Genomic DNA, 16,037 nt, shown 5'->3' with positions numbered 1-16,037 from the left:
AAGAAATAAGAAAATCACATTTTAAAAAGTTCAACTTCTAGACTTCTATTTCAAATACAGAATTAATTATTTTTATGATAGTTAAAATTTTAGAGAAATAAAAATAAAATTTTAGTTATTTAAAACTGATGTTATACAACATAACATGTGAGAATAGTTGCATCACAGATATTTTTAAAATGTTTGCCATAACAGTATTATTGTTGTAAAAGCTTTATAATATTTATATAGTACTATAAAACATGATTTAAAACAATACATTTTTTCGAGTTTACATAGTTAAACTAAAATTGTAGTAATTGGCATAGTGGCCATGTATTTGGATTTGAATGGGAAAAAGTCATGCCTTATGACTTCTTATTAGGTATATTAATCAAAATACTTTTTCAGTTTATTAAAATATTTTTTGTATTTAGATTATTAGATGGGCCAGAGGAAAGTGCCTAGCTTAAGTAGAGACTGGTACTCAATCTAAATATCCAAACTGACGTCTGCACCTAGGCTTTAGCCTCTCCCTTTGTCTATGCTCTGGGATTGAAAATCAGTTCACATAACTCTTGCTGGTTTGGTAGCTGTCAACTATCAATGAGACATAAAAATTGTGAATGAAATTTCAGACTATACAGAAGTACTTTTTTAAAACAATGCAGCTAAAAATATTGCATATCTAAATTTGGTAGTAGGGTTGACATTATTGGTGATATAGACTCACATTTTGGCTTTAAGACCAATGGTAGACTCAGTTACTTGAAACATTTGAATATTTCAAAACAATCCTCCTTGTGTACCAAAACACATTTATTTTTGTCTCATCACTCTCCTTTTTTGCAAAAGATAAATGAAATACCTTCATCACAAAAGCACAGCATATTTTAATACATTTGTCTCATATAATCAAGTTAATATACAAGATATATATACTATGAAGAATTTTGTATTCATTTCAAATGATCTTACACATTTTTCAGAAAAACTGTTCATTCACTTCTAAGAATAGCAGGTATTATTTTTTTTTTATTCAGTAAAGTCAATGAATCATCTGACCAATATAATCATTACAGCATGTATAAGAACACATGGTCCTAAGAACATGCTAAATATTTATGCAATTCTATTCTTCTGTCATTTTACCTTCTCTTCTAGAGCAGCCATTCTTTCCTTTAAGTGTAATTGTAAGCGTTCATTGGATTCAGTCAGAAGTCTGTCCACAGTATCGGATAATCTTTTGTTGTGTTCCTCATTCATTTTTTCTCTTTGCCTAGCCTTACATTCAAGAAAAGAAAATAAACTTGACATAAAAATTATTTTAAAAAGTATTTCGGTTTGTTTTTATATTTTTTCTATTTTAATATTAATTTTTTTCTAATTAAAAATTAGATTTAATTTTCTATTTATTGTGATTCAGCTGGTAGAAACATTTTTTTTCTTTATAGGGCACAGGGCCTATCCATAAGAGTTTATATATAACTCTAAAAAAAGAACGATGTTCACTTCTTCTATGTAGACTATAAATCCATAAACTGATAATTGAAGGGGAGGTTCTTAATACACATACTCTTTGAAGTTCTTGATTTTTCTCTTCAAGTTGGCCTTCTAGATGTCTCATACGTTCTTCAATATTTCCATGTCTCTCTTCAGCCTGTTAAAAAATATGAAGAATGTACCTGACATGTAAGATTTGATTAACACCTTTCCTCTAAATAAATTGAAATAAAATGTAAAGCAAGCTACTACCAACCGCAAATGTAGTTTCCAAAATAAACTTTCTTTAAACAGGCAGCTGAACAGCATTGCTTGAAATGTGTCAGCTACAAAGGCCTGTTACATCCAAGCATCAGCAAAACATTGGAGTTATTTATGAGCAATGAAATCAGCCAAATGTAACATGCAGACTGTGCATGGTTTGAACACAAACCTGCCATTGTCCAATTGTAAGCTCCTGAAGCACTTGAACTGCACAGATGGTCGATTATCAATAAATAAAAGTAACATAATTTTTTATAAATGAAAAGAAAAACTTAGATGGATTCTATTTAGCAATAGAAAGTAAAGTCCAGTAGGACTACCTTCCTACGAATGGAGATCATTTCTTGTAGTTTAGCTTCCATAACATATTGATAATCATCAGATGAGGTAGAAGAGGTTGGATCAGACTAACAAGTCAAGGAAAAGGAGAGGGACAAAATTGAAAAATCAGAACTAAAGACACTGACACCGAACAAAACACAGCACAGAATGCTTAAAAGAAAAGTGTGACAGCAAATTTAATACTCTAATAGACAGAATTTTATGTGGAAAGAGCTACACTGATATCTAGTGAACATGGTGCAGTTGATGGGTATAATTGAAAAACAATGATATGTTCAAATGAAAAGCTACCAGCCTAAGATATGGAAGGTTAGTGAGAGCTGGCGGTGAAAGACTACTACAGAATGAATTAAAGCAACTCTGAAAGAGTCATGTAATAATTGGAATTATGAGAAACCAAACACTAGAAAATGTCTCTGATAGATTATGTCTGCTTGTTTGTTTATCATATTATCTAAAAATAATAGAAACACTGTGTCTCAAACTTGAGGGCTATGCTAAGGCAAATAAATTTGGAATAAAATTTATTATAAGCCCAACTCTGTAGAATTCAGAGCAAAAGCTAAGCCACAGGGTTAATTATATTAGTATTCTCCAATTCAAGCAGAATTGAGTTTCCTCAGCAACAGCAGCAAACTCAGAAAATGACTTCTGGTTTCTGAATATACATCATGGCTGTTCTCAGATATAGTCACGATTTGAAGTTTTAAATGAATATTATTAAAAGTCCTCACATTATCAAGGTGCCAATAATACTGTGAGGACAGGAAAAATTATCTGGGAACTCCCCTGAATGACACTAGTGACCCCTCCAAGACTGTTTCTGCATTGAGTTGTTGCTATGGAAACAAAATAGTGCCCTTAAGTGTATAGGCAGCATTTTGCCTTTGTGAAATACAGTTTCCACAGTGCCAAGGTTAGTTATATGTCTTAGAGGTGAATGTCAGGTTACCAGAGACACAGACTGTTTAACATATGTGACATTGCTGATAGTTGAATTGTATTAGTATGTTATACACAGGTTACAAGTACGGTTACATCAACATTTTCATCATAATTACAAATTAAGTAATTATAACATTCAAAGTACCTTATGTCAGGACTATAGAATTTAACTCCAGAGCATATTCTATTACATTTTATATGTTTATTCTAAAACAGTCAAACTTACTGTATGCAAATATAGGACTATATATAAAAATGTCATGTAGTACCTGAAAAGAAATAGTAACCTATTCATGTATTGGTTCACATGGGTATGTACTATTTTATACAACAAATTCCAATTTACTCTATGATTTGACATTTAACATTTCCCTAATGTTTTTATGCAAGTTATAGTTCAACATTTATACTTTTTAATTTTCCTCCTAATATTCTTATTTCATATACAGAAAGAATTATGAAGAAATGACAATAACCATGTTTTCTTCTCAAATTTCCAGGCCAGAAACAACACAGAAAGCTATCATAGTACCCAGAAGTCATAAAATGGTTTTATAATAGCATTTAAATTAAACATAGAATTAAATTAAGACTATAGTAAGTGGATCAAAATGTTGTTGAAATTATATAATCTAAATTAATAAAGGTACCTATAATCTCTCAAAAGTGTAATTTAACTGACAGTGGTATAAAAATTAATCAGGTGATTAATTCAAGGTACCTGATTCAAGGTAGTCAAGACATGAGCATTTCAATTTCTAAAACTGTATCTCCAAAAATACATTTAAAGTCCAGTAGGTCTTCCAAGGTACTTAAAACTTCTACCTGTTTTTGTCTTAACTACTGAAGACACCAAGACATTGTAAAAAGTCACTTTAGAGAATTAATGAGAATTCTGTCATGTTTAAATTATTATGTTATTGCTGATATTTTTATTGGTACTAAAAATGAATAAAATACCATATGGAATTTAAGATGAATTATGCCCTTGCTGAGGGAATATGCATTTTAATTAAAGAAGCAAACATTATAATTCATAAAATTGGGAGCCCAAATCTTTATTAGTTAATTGTGTATACACTTGCAAAAGCCAAAATTTTTGTTTTATCCATAGCTATACTTTAGACTTTCTAAAAATTTTAAATGAGGTTTACCTACCTATCTATACACAAACACATGCGTGCACATGAAGAAATAAAAGACAGTCTTATTAACTAAAGAAGTGATTTGGACATCATTTCTAAACAAACACTGGAATCAACATTTTTGTGTGTGTGTGACAGAGTCAGACAGAGACAGAGACAGATAGGGACAGACAGGAAAGGAGAGAGATGAGAAGCATCAATTCTTCATTGCAGCACTTTAGTTGTTCATTGATTGTTTTCTCATATGTGCCTTGATGGGGAGGGTGGGGGCTACAGCAGACCGAGTGACTCCTTGCTTGAGGCAGAGACCTTGGGCTCAAGCTGGTGAGCCTTGCTGGAACCAGATGACCCTGCGCTCAAGCTAGGGAGCTCAGGATCTTGAACCTGGGTCTTCCTCGTCCCAGTCCAATGCTCTATCCACTGTGTCACCGCCTCGTCAGGCTGGGATCAACTTTTTATCACTATTGATTTAGGTTTACCTTAGCCTTGTAAAGACAGCAGTTTAAGCAACTGGTATAAACACAAGGATCACAGGAGAACAATCGGCTATTTTGTATTCTCCTTGATGGGATACAGGATTTATCAGAGTTCACTCTTTAACATGACACAGGAAAATGGCAAATAAGCTAAAGCTTTAGAAAAAAAAATCACATAGGCAGAAGTAGTTTTGGGAAGGGAAGGGATGGAATTTGGAAATGGAGAAAAAACTGAAGTTAAAAGGAGGAAGGCCACCTGACCTGTGGTGGCACAGTGGTTAAAAACGGCAACCTGGAATGCTGAGGTCGCTGGTTCAAAACCTGGGCTTGCCTAGTTAAGGCACAGGTGCGAGCTGATGCTTCCTGCTCCTCCCTCCCCTTCTTTCCTCCCTAAAAAATAAAAAAATAAAAAAAATATATATATATAAAGAGAAGACGGCCAAAGTTAAGAAAAAAACAAAACAAAACAGGCCGCTGATAATAAAAGCAGAAAAATAATGTATAGGCAAAATAAAATGTCTGAGGGATTGTGTGTGGGGTTTGTTTGTTTTCTGTGACAGAGACAGAGAGAGAGACAGAGACAGACAGGAAGGGAGAGACGAGAAGCATCTATTCTTCCTTGTGGCACCTTCATTGTTCATTTATTGCTTTCTCATATGAGCCTTGATGGGGGGGCTCCAGCTGAACCAGGACCCCTTGTTCAAGCCAGCAACACTGGGCTTCAAGCCATTGACCTTTTGGCTCAAGTCAGCGACCATGGGGTCATGTTTATGATCCCACGCTCAAGCCAGCAACCTCAAAGTTTAAAACTTGGGTCCTCTGCATCCCAGTCCAATGTTCCATCCACAGCACAACCATGTCAGGCTGAGGGATTGTTAACAGTACCATTCAAAATATAGCAGAGGGGAGCCTAGGTTTAAAATAGGCAGAAACTTTTTTACTATTGTGAGTAGTCAAAAATATTAAGATGTAGATAAACACTATGATGATCAACAGTAGTGAGGTACTGAAAATTAATTAAATCCAATAAATAAATAAGGCAGATTGTAGAGACATTTCCCAGAGGTCTTAAGGAACAAAAGGCAGGCAAGAGAAAAGTATGGTTATTGTAGCCATAACACTTGGAAGACAAATAAAAAGTTGATCTTCAAATATTATAAAAATGTTACAAGCAGAGGGAGTGTTTTGACGATAAAATCTCAGCACTAGAGGAGCACTATAATAAATTATATAGAGTAATCATCTAAAAACTGTATATCTGGCATATCATTTTCGATATGGAGCCAGCCAAAAAAGAAACCAGTAAGAAGGAGGAGTATATTCTGGCATGTTTTTTACACTTTTAAAGAAAAATCAAACTACTGAGAAAAAATCAGAAGGGTCATCAGGCGTCCCCAAACTATGGCCCGCAGGCCGCAATGCGGCCCCCTGAGGCCATTTATCCAGTCCCCACTGCACTTCTGGAAGGGGCACCTCTTTCATTGGTGGTCAGTGAGAGGACCACTGTATTTGGCAGCCCTCCAATGGTCTGAGGGACAGTGAACTGGCCCCCTGTGTAAAAAGTTTGAAGACCCCTGCAGCAATAGATTATTAGGTAATAGTAAACTGAAGAAATTACTTTAGGTATGCAGCAAATATATGTATAAAAGGAGAGCTCAAGAAGATAAAATAAGAAAAGAAAAGGCGAGACACCCAATTTCACACTTTTAAAAAGTATTCTAAATTAAGAATTCTTGTGATTTAATTTAAAGCCTCAAAAGTAAGGTATTATATTTTAAATTAGGTTTTATTTTTAGTCCATCAAAGGTTAATTTGAGCGAATTAGTTGCTGAATTTTAAATTGTGTTTCTTTGGAAGAGATTCCAGATTTTCCTGTATTTTACTTAGGATAATATTGATAATTATTTTACACTGGACTTTTATAAAAGTTATCTTTATTATTTAGCCACCTACCTCCTTCTAAAATAAATTTTAATTCAATAAAATACTTCTTTAAAATTGTTTTTCATGTTCCTTAGGTTAAAAGACTAGGTATACATATTATAATCTATATTATAATACAGTAATATAAAATATCTTTATAAGAAAAAAGAGAACACTACTACTATATTTATATATTTTGTATAATTTAGAAAATGTCTTTCTAAGTAAATGAGAAATTTATTTTTATCTTAGAAATCACACACTTCTGGAATTGCCAGAGGAGTTTATGGCATGAACTGTGACCGTAAAAAGACTAGATTCTAACATTATCCTAATCATACAAATGTTTAATTCATCTAGTTACTCCAATACTCTACAGATAACCAACTATTACAATATTTTCAAACCTGCAATACATTGAACAATGTTTGCCTTTTTACTACCAGATTAACTTCTGTATTTCAACTAATAGGCATCAGTCTACTGTTCCTTTTCAATTATTTACTTTTTCAGAAAAGCAGGTATGTGTGCTTACTTTTATATTGCCACATTGTTTTGAATAGTAATCTAATACCAGAATTTGTAACTTTCAGTTCACATAGTAACTCACCCACTTACTGCCGTGAAGTGAAAAACTTAGCACCTGATAACAACTGTGAAACATCTAAGATATATGCACATTTAAAATTGATATTAAAAGTCAAGCATGCTTTCAGTAACAAAATCTGGTTACTTTTATTCTAATGAAATGTATATACACTTTGAAGAAATCCACTTTCCATTAGACTGTGAAAGGTAAGAATCATTAAGATTATAATGTTTACAAAATTGTATAAAATATGCAGATAATTGTAGAGTCTAATTGCTATAACATGGCAGATTATATTTAAAGTTGTTTAGGCTATTATGGATTTTAATTGGTTAAGAAGAAATTGCATCTACTATAACCAGTTTCTGACCCTTTAATGGCTGTAGACTTTAGACTTCTACAAATCTAACTTCTAACTTCTAACATATTTTTTTACAGTCAGAAAGAAATCAACTGTTTATGGTATTTCCTATTTCAAATATCAACTTATATTAAGCTTATTAAATTATGATTCATGTATATACATATTAAATAACATCATGATGTATTTATATTAAGTGATCATCCTTATGTGTAAATATCACCATGGAAAATTAATATAAGAACGTAAAATTTTGTTTTTGTTAATGTTTAAGTAGGCATGAGAATTAAAAGCCATATACTAATCATTTATATCAACATAAATAATATATGTATAATATGAAAAATTTACCTAAATAAAAAACCAATATAATAAAGATTAGATGAATTTAACTTTTATAAAGCCTTAAGAAAATCTTTATAGATTCCATTTTGATCACTAGTCATTTCTGTAAGTACATCTAGGCTGACTAACTGTTTTATTGCAATACCTTTGTCAGGGCTGCGATTCTCTGAGCCAGTTCAGCCTCTACTTCAGGTAAAGTCTCCGCTTTTCTCATGGTCTGCTGCAACTTTTGTTCAGCCAGCTCAAGACGCTCTTGTAACTGTCTGTTCTTCTCTTCCATCTGAAATAGGGATGGGAAAAATGACACTTAAAGGGTCACACTTAAGATAGCAAACATTTCAACCATTATCCTAGACTTAAAACCAGCTACTATGACCATACCTACCGTACAAAAAGATTACTGTCCTCATGCTTTTATATATTACTTGGCTGTATTCCTTAATAAAAGTCAGCACATTAAAAAAATAGAAAAGCTCTTATCAATGGCAGCAAAAAGAAAAGAAGTTAATAGTAAATATATACTTAGATGAATAGACTACAACTCAGTACTAACACATCAGATGCACCATGATAGCAAAATCTTGCTAATCATAGTATTAGCTGGAGAGAAAGTGGTAATGTATATATTATAATGATTCAGAGTGCAGGCTCTGACGGGTCAGATGGTAAATATCTAGGGATGGGGTTGGCAAACTTTTTCTGTGAAGGGTCAGATGGTAAATATTTTAGGCTTTGTGTATCATACAGTTTCTGTTTTAACCATTTGATTCTGCTGTTGCAGCACAAAAGCAGTCACAGACAATGATTAAATGAATGGGTATGGCTATGCTTCAATAAAACTTTATTTATAAAACAGAGCCTTAGTTTTGGCACATGGGCCACAGTTTGCCTACTCCTCCCTGGAGTAGGATGGACATAGGTTTCCATTATAGACTGGCAACTACCAGAGGCGAGACCCTGGAAAAGTGTTCATTCTCTGGACCTTACTGTCTTCAATATAATAAATGTGCTTACTTCATAGGTGTTGGTTAGATTTAAATGAGATAAAACATGTAAACAGTTCAGCACAATTTCTGGTTCATGTCAAGATCCAAAGTAAATGTCAGTCATTATTTTTATTAATAGTTAGGCAAATTTCTAAATCACATGCTGAAAAGTACAGCTGTTTAGTTCACGCTACTCTAAATTTCAGAGAATGCTCGACTGCCAAGAAATAACGTATTTTATTTACTCCTTGTTTTGTGAGACTGGTGAGAACACGCACGAGGATCAGAACAAAACCAACGTAGAGATACCGAACCTGCCGTAGGATGGCCTCTTTATTTGCTAACTCATTTTCTAGCTTATCATTCATGTCATGTATGGAGGTAGATTCTCTCTGAGCACTGAGGTAACGCTTCTCAAGGGTTGTGATCCTTTCTTCCATATCTTCCTTCTGGGCCATGGCCTATGATTAAAATAATAAAAAGAATTCAAACTAGATTCTCAGATCATTTAATGTATTGTGTTATTATTTAAATAAAATAGTAAATATTAATTTCTTTTTTTATGGAAAGAATGCAATATTTCATGTGAGTTTCCCCAATTTATCTGTCAAAATTCTTTTTACATCTTGAGTTAACCAAAAGCTTTCTTTCTCTGAGAATGCAAGAGAGTACATTTTGAAACTGCTTATTGTAGAATTGGCATTCTTAGAGAAGATGTGGCAGATAAATTCATTCACTGCACAATAGAGATAAGTAAAATTTTGGGTAGAGTTGCATACAGTAAAATTGGTGAAATAATTGCTATAGTTCAAGATTGCAAAGCAGTCTTTAAATAAAGATTTGCATCTTCACATATAAGAGTAAGTAACTCAACGGTTAAAAGAGAAGGCAAACAAGGTAAATTTGAACCTTATGAACAAAGAAATTGGTCATTTGACTTTGTTACTTAATCACTTTCCTTGCTACATATATTCTAAATTAAAAAGTACTTTAAAAACTCAATGGACACATAACTCTAGCAAAAGAAAAAAAAACTATTGGTGCAAATGCGGTAAAACTATTGCATTAATAATGTCAAACCATCTAATTCATAAATAATTTGGAGGTTATCTTCCTAAAAGATTACATGGGAATTTATTAGTAAGTTCGTAACCTACCTTTCAAGACCATGTTGGCAAAAGTTAGCTAGAGAAGAGAGCCTCATGGGCCTGTGTGGTTTCCTAATGATGAGGGGAGCTACTTGGTATAAAGAGCCTGAAATTGATTGAGGAGACGCTGATGTTTTTCATGTATTACTATCCAGATTCACTAATCACTCATTCCAAATCCTTTGTTATTCTCCAGGATCTAGAGCCAATGCTGGCACACCCATAGAACAGATAAATTTTCTTCCCATATTCCAAAAGAAACCAAAGCCCCTAAATGGGTGGTCCTTCAGATCTCTTTCACCACCCTGTGGAAATTTAACTCCATGTACACAAAGAAGTTGGTTCAGAGTAGAGGTGGAAGGCAGAAGAAAAAGAAATGATTCAGATAAAATAAAAATAAGAATGATAAATTATCTGCTTGTCTATTAGCCATAACTGATTTTAAACTATGGAATTTTGCTAAACTGTTGGAGTGACTGGGAAGATTTCCTATAGTTTTAAAAATAAGTAAGCAAAGTAATATATGAGGCAACTAATAAAATCCAGAAGAAACAGAAAAATGTCCAACAAAAGGAAATACTATCACAGGAAACCCCTACTTAGAGCAGTTGTGGGAATTATTCACCTAATCATACTAATGTGAACAATGGATGTATTATGAGATAATTATAGCAGAAGGATGGGAAGAGAAAGTAAGGAAGAGAATAAGAGAGCTAAATTCTCCATATAATATATTTATAATACACGGGCACAGATTAAGTTTAAATAAGAGAAAATACAAGAAGTAATGGCTAAAAAAAATTGAAATTAAGACTCTCAGGTAAGTGAAGTAAGGTGGGGGGCTATGTTTTTTTTTTGTGATTTATATTTGTACTCTCTGGATATTATTTGGCTTTAAAAATTATGCATATATAATATTAAAATTAAATAAAAAGTAATATATCTACTGTGAAACTTAACAATGTTTTTCTTCAGTTACCCTGCCTACCCACAAATCAGCTCTTCTTCTTGTATTACATATTTGAGAATGCAATGACACCACTCTCCACGGAAATTTAGGATCATTCTCAAAAACTACTTCACCCTAACTTTCATTTTCCTAGCCTAACCTGTCATCTTGCTATTGGTCTTTCTTCCTTACTTAATAATCCTCCACCCTACCGACCATGAGACTACTCTAAATGCCAATCTGATCCTACTGTAACTTGGCTTTATGTGTTCACCTCTATCTTTAACATAAACTCTGAGCTACAAAGTCTAGAAAAGAAGTAGCTTTATGGCCTGACACTTCTCTATCTCTTTGTACTGGGAAAAATCATGTCCCCAGGAAACTAATGCACTCTGGACTTCCTTTCCCCGTGAAATGCATTTTTGTTGCTAATCCACTGAGCTCCAAGGCCCAATTAAAGACTACTGTCTTAATTATGTTAATATTAACTTCAAATATGTAAAATCTAATTAATCTATCAATTTGGCAAAAAAAATAAATTCAGGTTTATTTTTTGATATTAGGTACATACCCCTAGATTATAGTTACTACTTAAAAAGCTTTCATTTTAAATTCTGACTTGTTTTATTTTATATATGTTTTTAGTCTAAGGATGGTAGCATATTTATTTGAGAGTATCCCTCTGAGTGCATTCAATTGTTAATGTTACATTCTGTTAATTTCAGTTTCATACAGAACTCTGGCAATATTTTGTCTATTTTATAGCTCAAAGAGAAAATTCTGAATCTAGTCTGTATATATAACATTTTTATTAAATTTTAATAGTAACAAATTAAGTAAAAGGCATACATATGTTTCTTTAAAAGGTAAATCCCGCAGTAGTACATACTTGCTCCAAATCCTAGTTTTTGATACATATTATTTCTGTCATTATGTAAGTGATACAAAGTTGCTTAACCTCCCCTCCACTTCTTTTGGATGGGACATTGATACTTAGCACATAAGATGATTGTCCTATGTTTGTTGTAATGTTTAAGTTCTTGGATGGTGTTTCTTGCAGAAAACACATTCAATAAATAATAGCTATTTTTTATTATTAATTAATATTATGTTTATGATTAGCAAATATGACTCTGTGTTATACATTAAATGCAGGAGTGATTGTATGCGACTTTGGTATTGAATTTTTGATGCAGTGATTCATATGGGAGATTCAATTTTTAACTGCAGGCTGTGTTGACAAAAATAAATTTTGAATTTACAAGTTGAAAAAAATATCTTTTCCCTTGTGTCACTTGGAATTTCTAAAAAAAGAAGTTTTTTCTTGTCCCTGAAAACTGCTGTGTAAAAAAGGAAAAAAACAGAGAAAAGATTTAATTATCTCTTGACCTGAAGTTTATGTATAAACTGAATTTTATTATATAAAATAAATATAACTCTGTATATCTCCTAAAGTGAATAATAATATAACTCCACATTTTAGATAAAAGTCAAAATTTATTTAATCACTTACAAATCTTTGAAAAGCTTTTTAATAGGAAGTTGAAAAGATAAGATGGTTTCATTTATAAAACAAAATATAATTTAAATATTTCACAGGAAATTCTAATTTTTGCATAGCTACATATCTAATGAGATATTATATCTAATGCCTGATTAGTAGGCTTCTTGATTAAAATGGGGAGAGATAAACTTTTGTTATGACGTTGTCTATGTTTACTTTTGTTTGTCTTTGTTTTTTACTTTTGACTAAGATTTTAATGGATAATTCCCCTACTTTTTACATGTTAGATTCTGTATTTGTTCTGAACATTTCCTTATCAAATATTGCAGGAAAAAAAAGGTTCTACCTGAACTATTTGACTGCATTTTTGGATCAAAAACCTGAAGGTATCCAGTAACAGCTGCTCTTATATACACCTCCCCAACACTAAGTACTAGGTTAGTCTATGTTTTCTAATATATGTATTATGCCTAGATTTAATTCAGACCCCCACTCTAAGACTTCAAAATCAATTTACGGGGCAACTAAAATATAACTTTAAATAAAAATAAATTTCAAATAGGCTTATTTCTTGACAAAGAATAATTACAGCCTGACTAAATGGTGGCACAGTGGATAGAACATTGGACTGGGACTCAGAGGACCCAGGTTCAAAACCTCAAGGTCATTGGCTTGAGCACGGGCTCATCCAGCTTGAGCACAGGGTCCCTGACTTGAGCATGGGATCCTAGACATGACCCCATGGTCATTGGCTTGAGACCAAAGTCTCAGGCTTGAGCCCAAGATCACTGGCCTGAGCAATGGGGCATTCACTCTGTAGTAGTCCCCTGGTCAAGGTGTATATGAGAAAGCAATCAATGAAGGTGATGCAATGAAAAATGGATTCTTCTCATCTCTCTCCTTTCCTGTCTATCTGTCCTTGTCTGTCCCTCTCTCTGTCTCTGTCTCTGTCACACACAAAAAAAGAATAATTAAAAAATATAATTTGAAATCATTAATGAAACATACTTACATAATTAATTTTAGATATATTAGACTGTTTTCATGTACAAACAAAAATACATTTCAGTTTTTAATTATATGGCTATAGTTTTCTTATTCTATATTTTTCTTACATCAAAAAATATTTATTGCTTATTCAATCATATTGCACTGGTAATGTGATAGGGGAAACAAAAAAAATCATCTTAATTTTTTTCTACTAAAATAATTGTAATCTAATATATTTTGTGTGATTACAGCCCAAGAATACATTAACATTCAAGAAAGTAAATGCTAAGCCTGGGTCTTTGAGTGTGAGTAAATAATACTTTAAATTTTAAAGTATGCAATTTTGATATCTTCTTGCTTATTGAGAAAAACCATCAAAAGATTGATTATTAATTGAGGGGCAGTTATATTACAGCTGTATGTTTATAATAGTTTCTATCACTGAAGTAATGACTGCATCTCACTGATTTCAGAAGCTGCTCAAAGTGGAAGGAGGTAAGGTTTCGAAGTCTAGCTTGTCCTGTGTCTTCCCGGTGCTGGGCCTGAGAGGGTGGGGTGAGAGGGCAGTGTATAGGCCTTGGACAAGTCACTTTACCTCACCTGAGATTCTCCACCTGAAAAAAATAGGGATAATGACAGGTACTCACTCTGTAGAATAGTTGTAAGGAATAAGAGAAATTAGATATAATGCACCAAGAATAGTTTTCATGGTTGGTCCTCAAAAATTCCTAGCAGGAAACAAGGAGTATATGGCCTGCAACCTGAATCTTTTTGAAAATATTTTATTTGACCATCATAGTGTTTTTAACACACACACACACACACACACACACACACACACACACACACACACACACTGTACTCAGAAAGGCAGGCCGAGTATAGGCACTTTGTCCAGTTACATTAACTCTATCATTCTCTACTACCCCACACCTGCATGTTATACATGAATACTGCCTGCCTGGTTCTGAAGGCATGGTGTTTGCAACCTCCCTTCAAAGATGAATGGTGAGAGGTATTCCTTTCTCAGGAAAGCTCTTCTAAAGTACAACTACATAGAAATTATAGAGCCAATAAAAATGGTTATATTTGAAAAGAATTTATGTGAAGTCAGAATACCTTACCCATTAGAAGGGATTCCTAATAAAAGAACACCTGGCATCAGAAAATTGAAATTTTTTATCACCTACATCTAAATACCATTAAAATCAAAGAATTATTTTTATGTTGGCAATAAGAAAGAGGGAGCTAGAGACACTGGGCTCCATCTGTGACACTGGATAAAATAAACAAGAATAAAAAGGATGTATGTCAAATGATAGGAAAACAGCTAAATATCTATGACTAATAGAATAAAGAAATACATAGTGAACAAAAGGTAAAAAATATATATATATGGCCCTGATGGTTTACTGCCAGAAATCTCAGTATTACTTACTTGTGCTATAGAAGAGAGGTTAAGTTCATTTACTTTGTGAGTTTTCTGAGTTTGGGTTGTGAGGAACAGTGAAGACGAGAGACATATCTATAAATTGTTGATTCAAATAAGGGTGTAGGAGCACAGGATCTTTGTCAGGACAGTGCGCTACCACTACATGAATCATGTATCTTTCCCTGAGAGATTAGACATTGTGTTAGGGCAGAGTCTCATCCCATCCATGCCTTTTGATGTTTACATCAAACATCTATAAATATTCATGTTCTCTACAAAGATTTTTTGAGTGTCTATCTTATGCTCAATGGTTATAAGGGTGATTTAAATAGATCAGTAAACAAGACAAGGCAAAACAAACAAACAAACAAAAAATCCAGCCCTTATAATTTTTATGTAGACTTGGAGAAGGAAGCAAATGGTAAACAAATAAGTCAGTGAAATATGTATTGTTTTAGGTGGCAGTAAGTGCTATGAGACTAAAGAATGAGAGAAGAGTGAAGCTGTACATGTGTGAAAGTACATGTTCCTGAGAAAACATCTGAGTAAAAAAAAAATGTAATAGAATTGACCGAGGTTGTTTAAGAGGCCACCTTAACTGAACAGAGTGGGATAACATGAAAGTCTTGAAGAGGAGTTCTAAGAGGTTAGTAGGATAGTAAAGGAGATAGTACATGGCTTATAGGTCATTTCAAGAACTTTGATTTTAATTTAAGTAGGATAGGTAGTCACTGAAGAGTTTAAAGTAAAAACATGACTTGAGCTGATTTAAATTGGCTGCTGTGTTGAACAGAAGCTATTATTATAATCCCCTAAGACAATGGTTCCCAACCCCCAGGCCACAGACTGGTACTGGTCCGTGGGCCATTTGGTACCAGTCTGCAGAGAAAAAATAAATAACTTACATTATTTCTGTTTTATTTATATTTAAGTCTAAACGATGTTTTATTTTTAAAAAATGATCAGATTCCCTCTGTTACATCCATCTAAGACTCACTCTTGATGCTTGTCTTGGTCACATGATAAATTTATCTGTCCCACCCTAAAGGCCGGTCCATGAAAATATTTTCTGACACTAAACGGGTCCATGGCCCAAAAAAGGTTGGGGACCACTGCCCTAAAAGATGCTTCTGTAGACTAAGGAAGAGCCACGGAA

General features: G+C 33.2%; 1 protein-coding gene across 13 annotated transcripts in view; it reads right to left on the bottom strand.

Annotated features, from left to right (window-relative positions):
- The window catches only part of PPFIA2 (PTPRF interacting protein alpha 2), a 505,851-nt gene that overhangs the window by 93,359 nt on the left and 396,455 nt on the right, over positions 1 to 16,037 (bottom strand). For all 13 annotated transcript variants that reach the window (XM_066368469.1, XM_066368476.1, XM_066368471.1 and 10 more), the window contains 4 exons: positions 9,173 to 9,319; positions 8,018 to 8,152; positions 1,556 to 1,639; positions 1,132 to 1,263 (listed from right to left, as the gene is read on the bottom strand). In XM_066368469.1, coding sequence (XP_066224566.1) covers positions 1,132 to 1,263; positions 1,556 to 1,639; positions 8,018 to 8,152; positions 9,173 to 9,319 — 498 coding nt within the window. The remainder of the gene's footprint in view (positions 1 to 1,131; positions 1,264 to 1,555; positions 1,640 to 8,017; positions 8,153 to 9,172; positions 9,320 to 16,037) is intronic.

This window comes from Saccopteryx leptura, chromosome 2 (assembly GCF_036850995.1).
Source record: "Saccopteryx leptura isolate mSacLep1 chromosome 2, mSacLep1_pri_phased_curated, whole genome shotgun sequence".
Lineage (NCBI taxonomy): Eukaryota > Metazoa > Chordata > Mammalia > Chiroptera > Emballonuridae > Saccopteryx > Saccopteryx leptura.
Note: the sequence above shows the minus strand (reverse complement) of the source record. Positions and strands in the feature narration are given on the sequence as shown.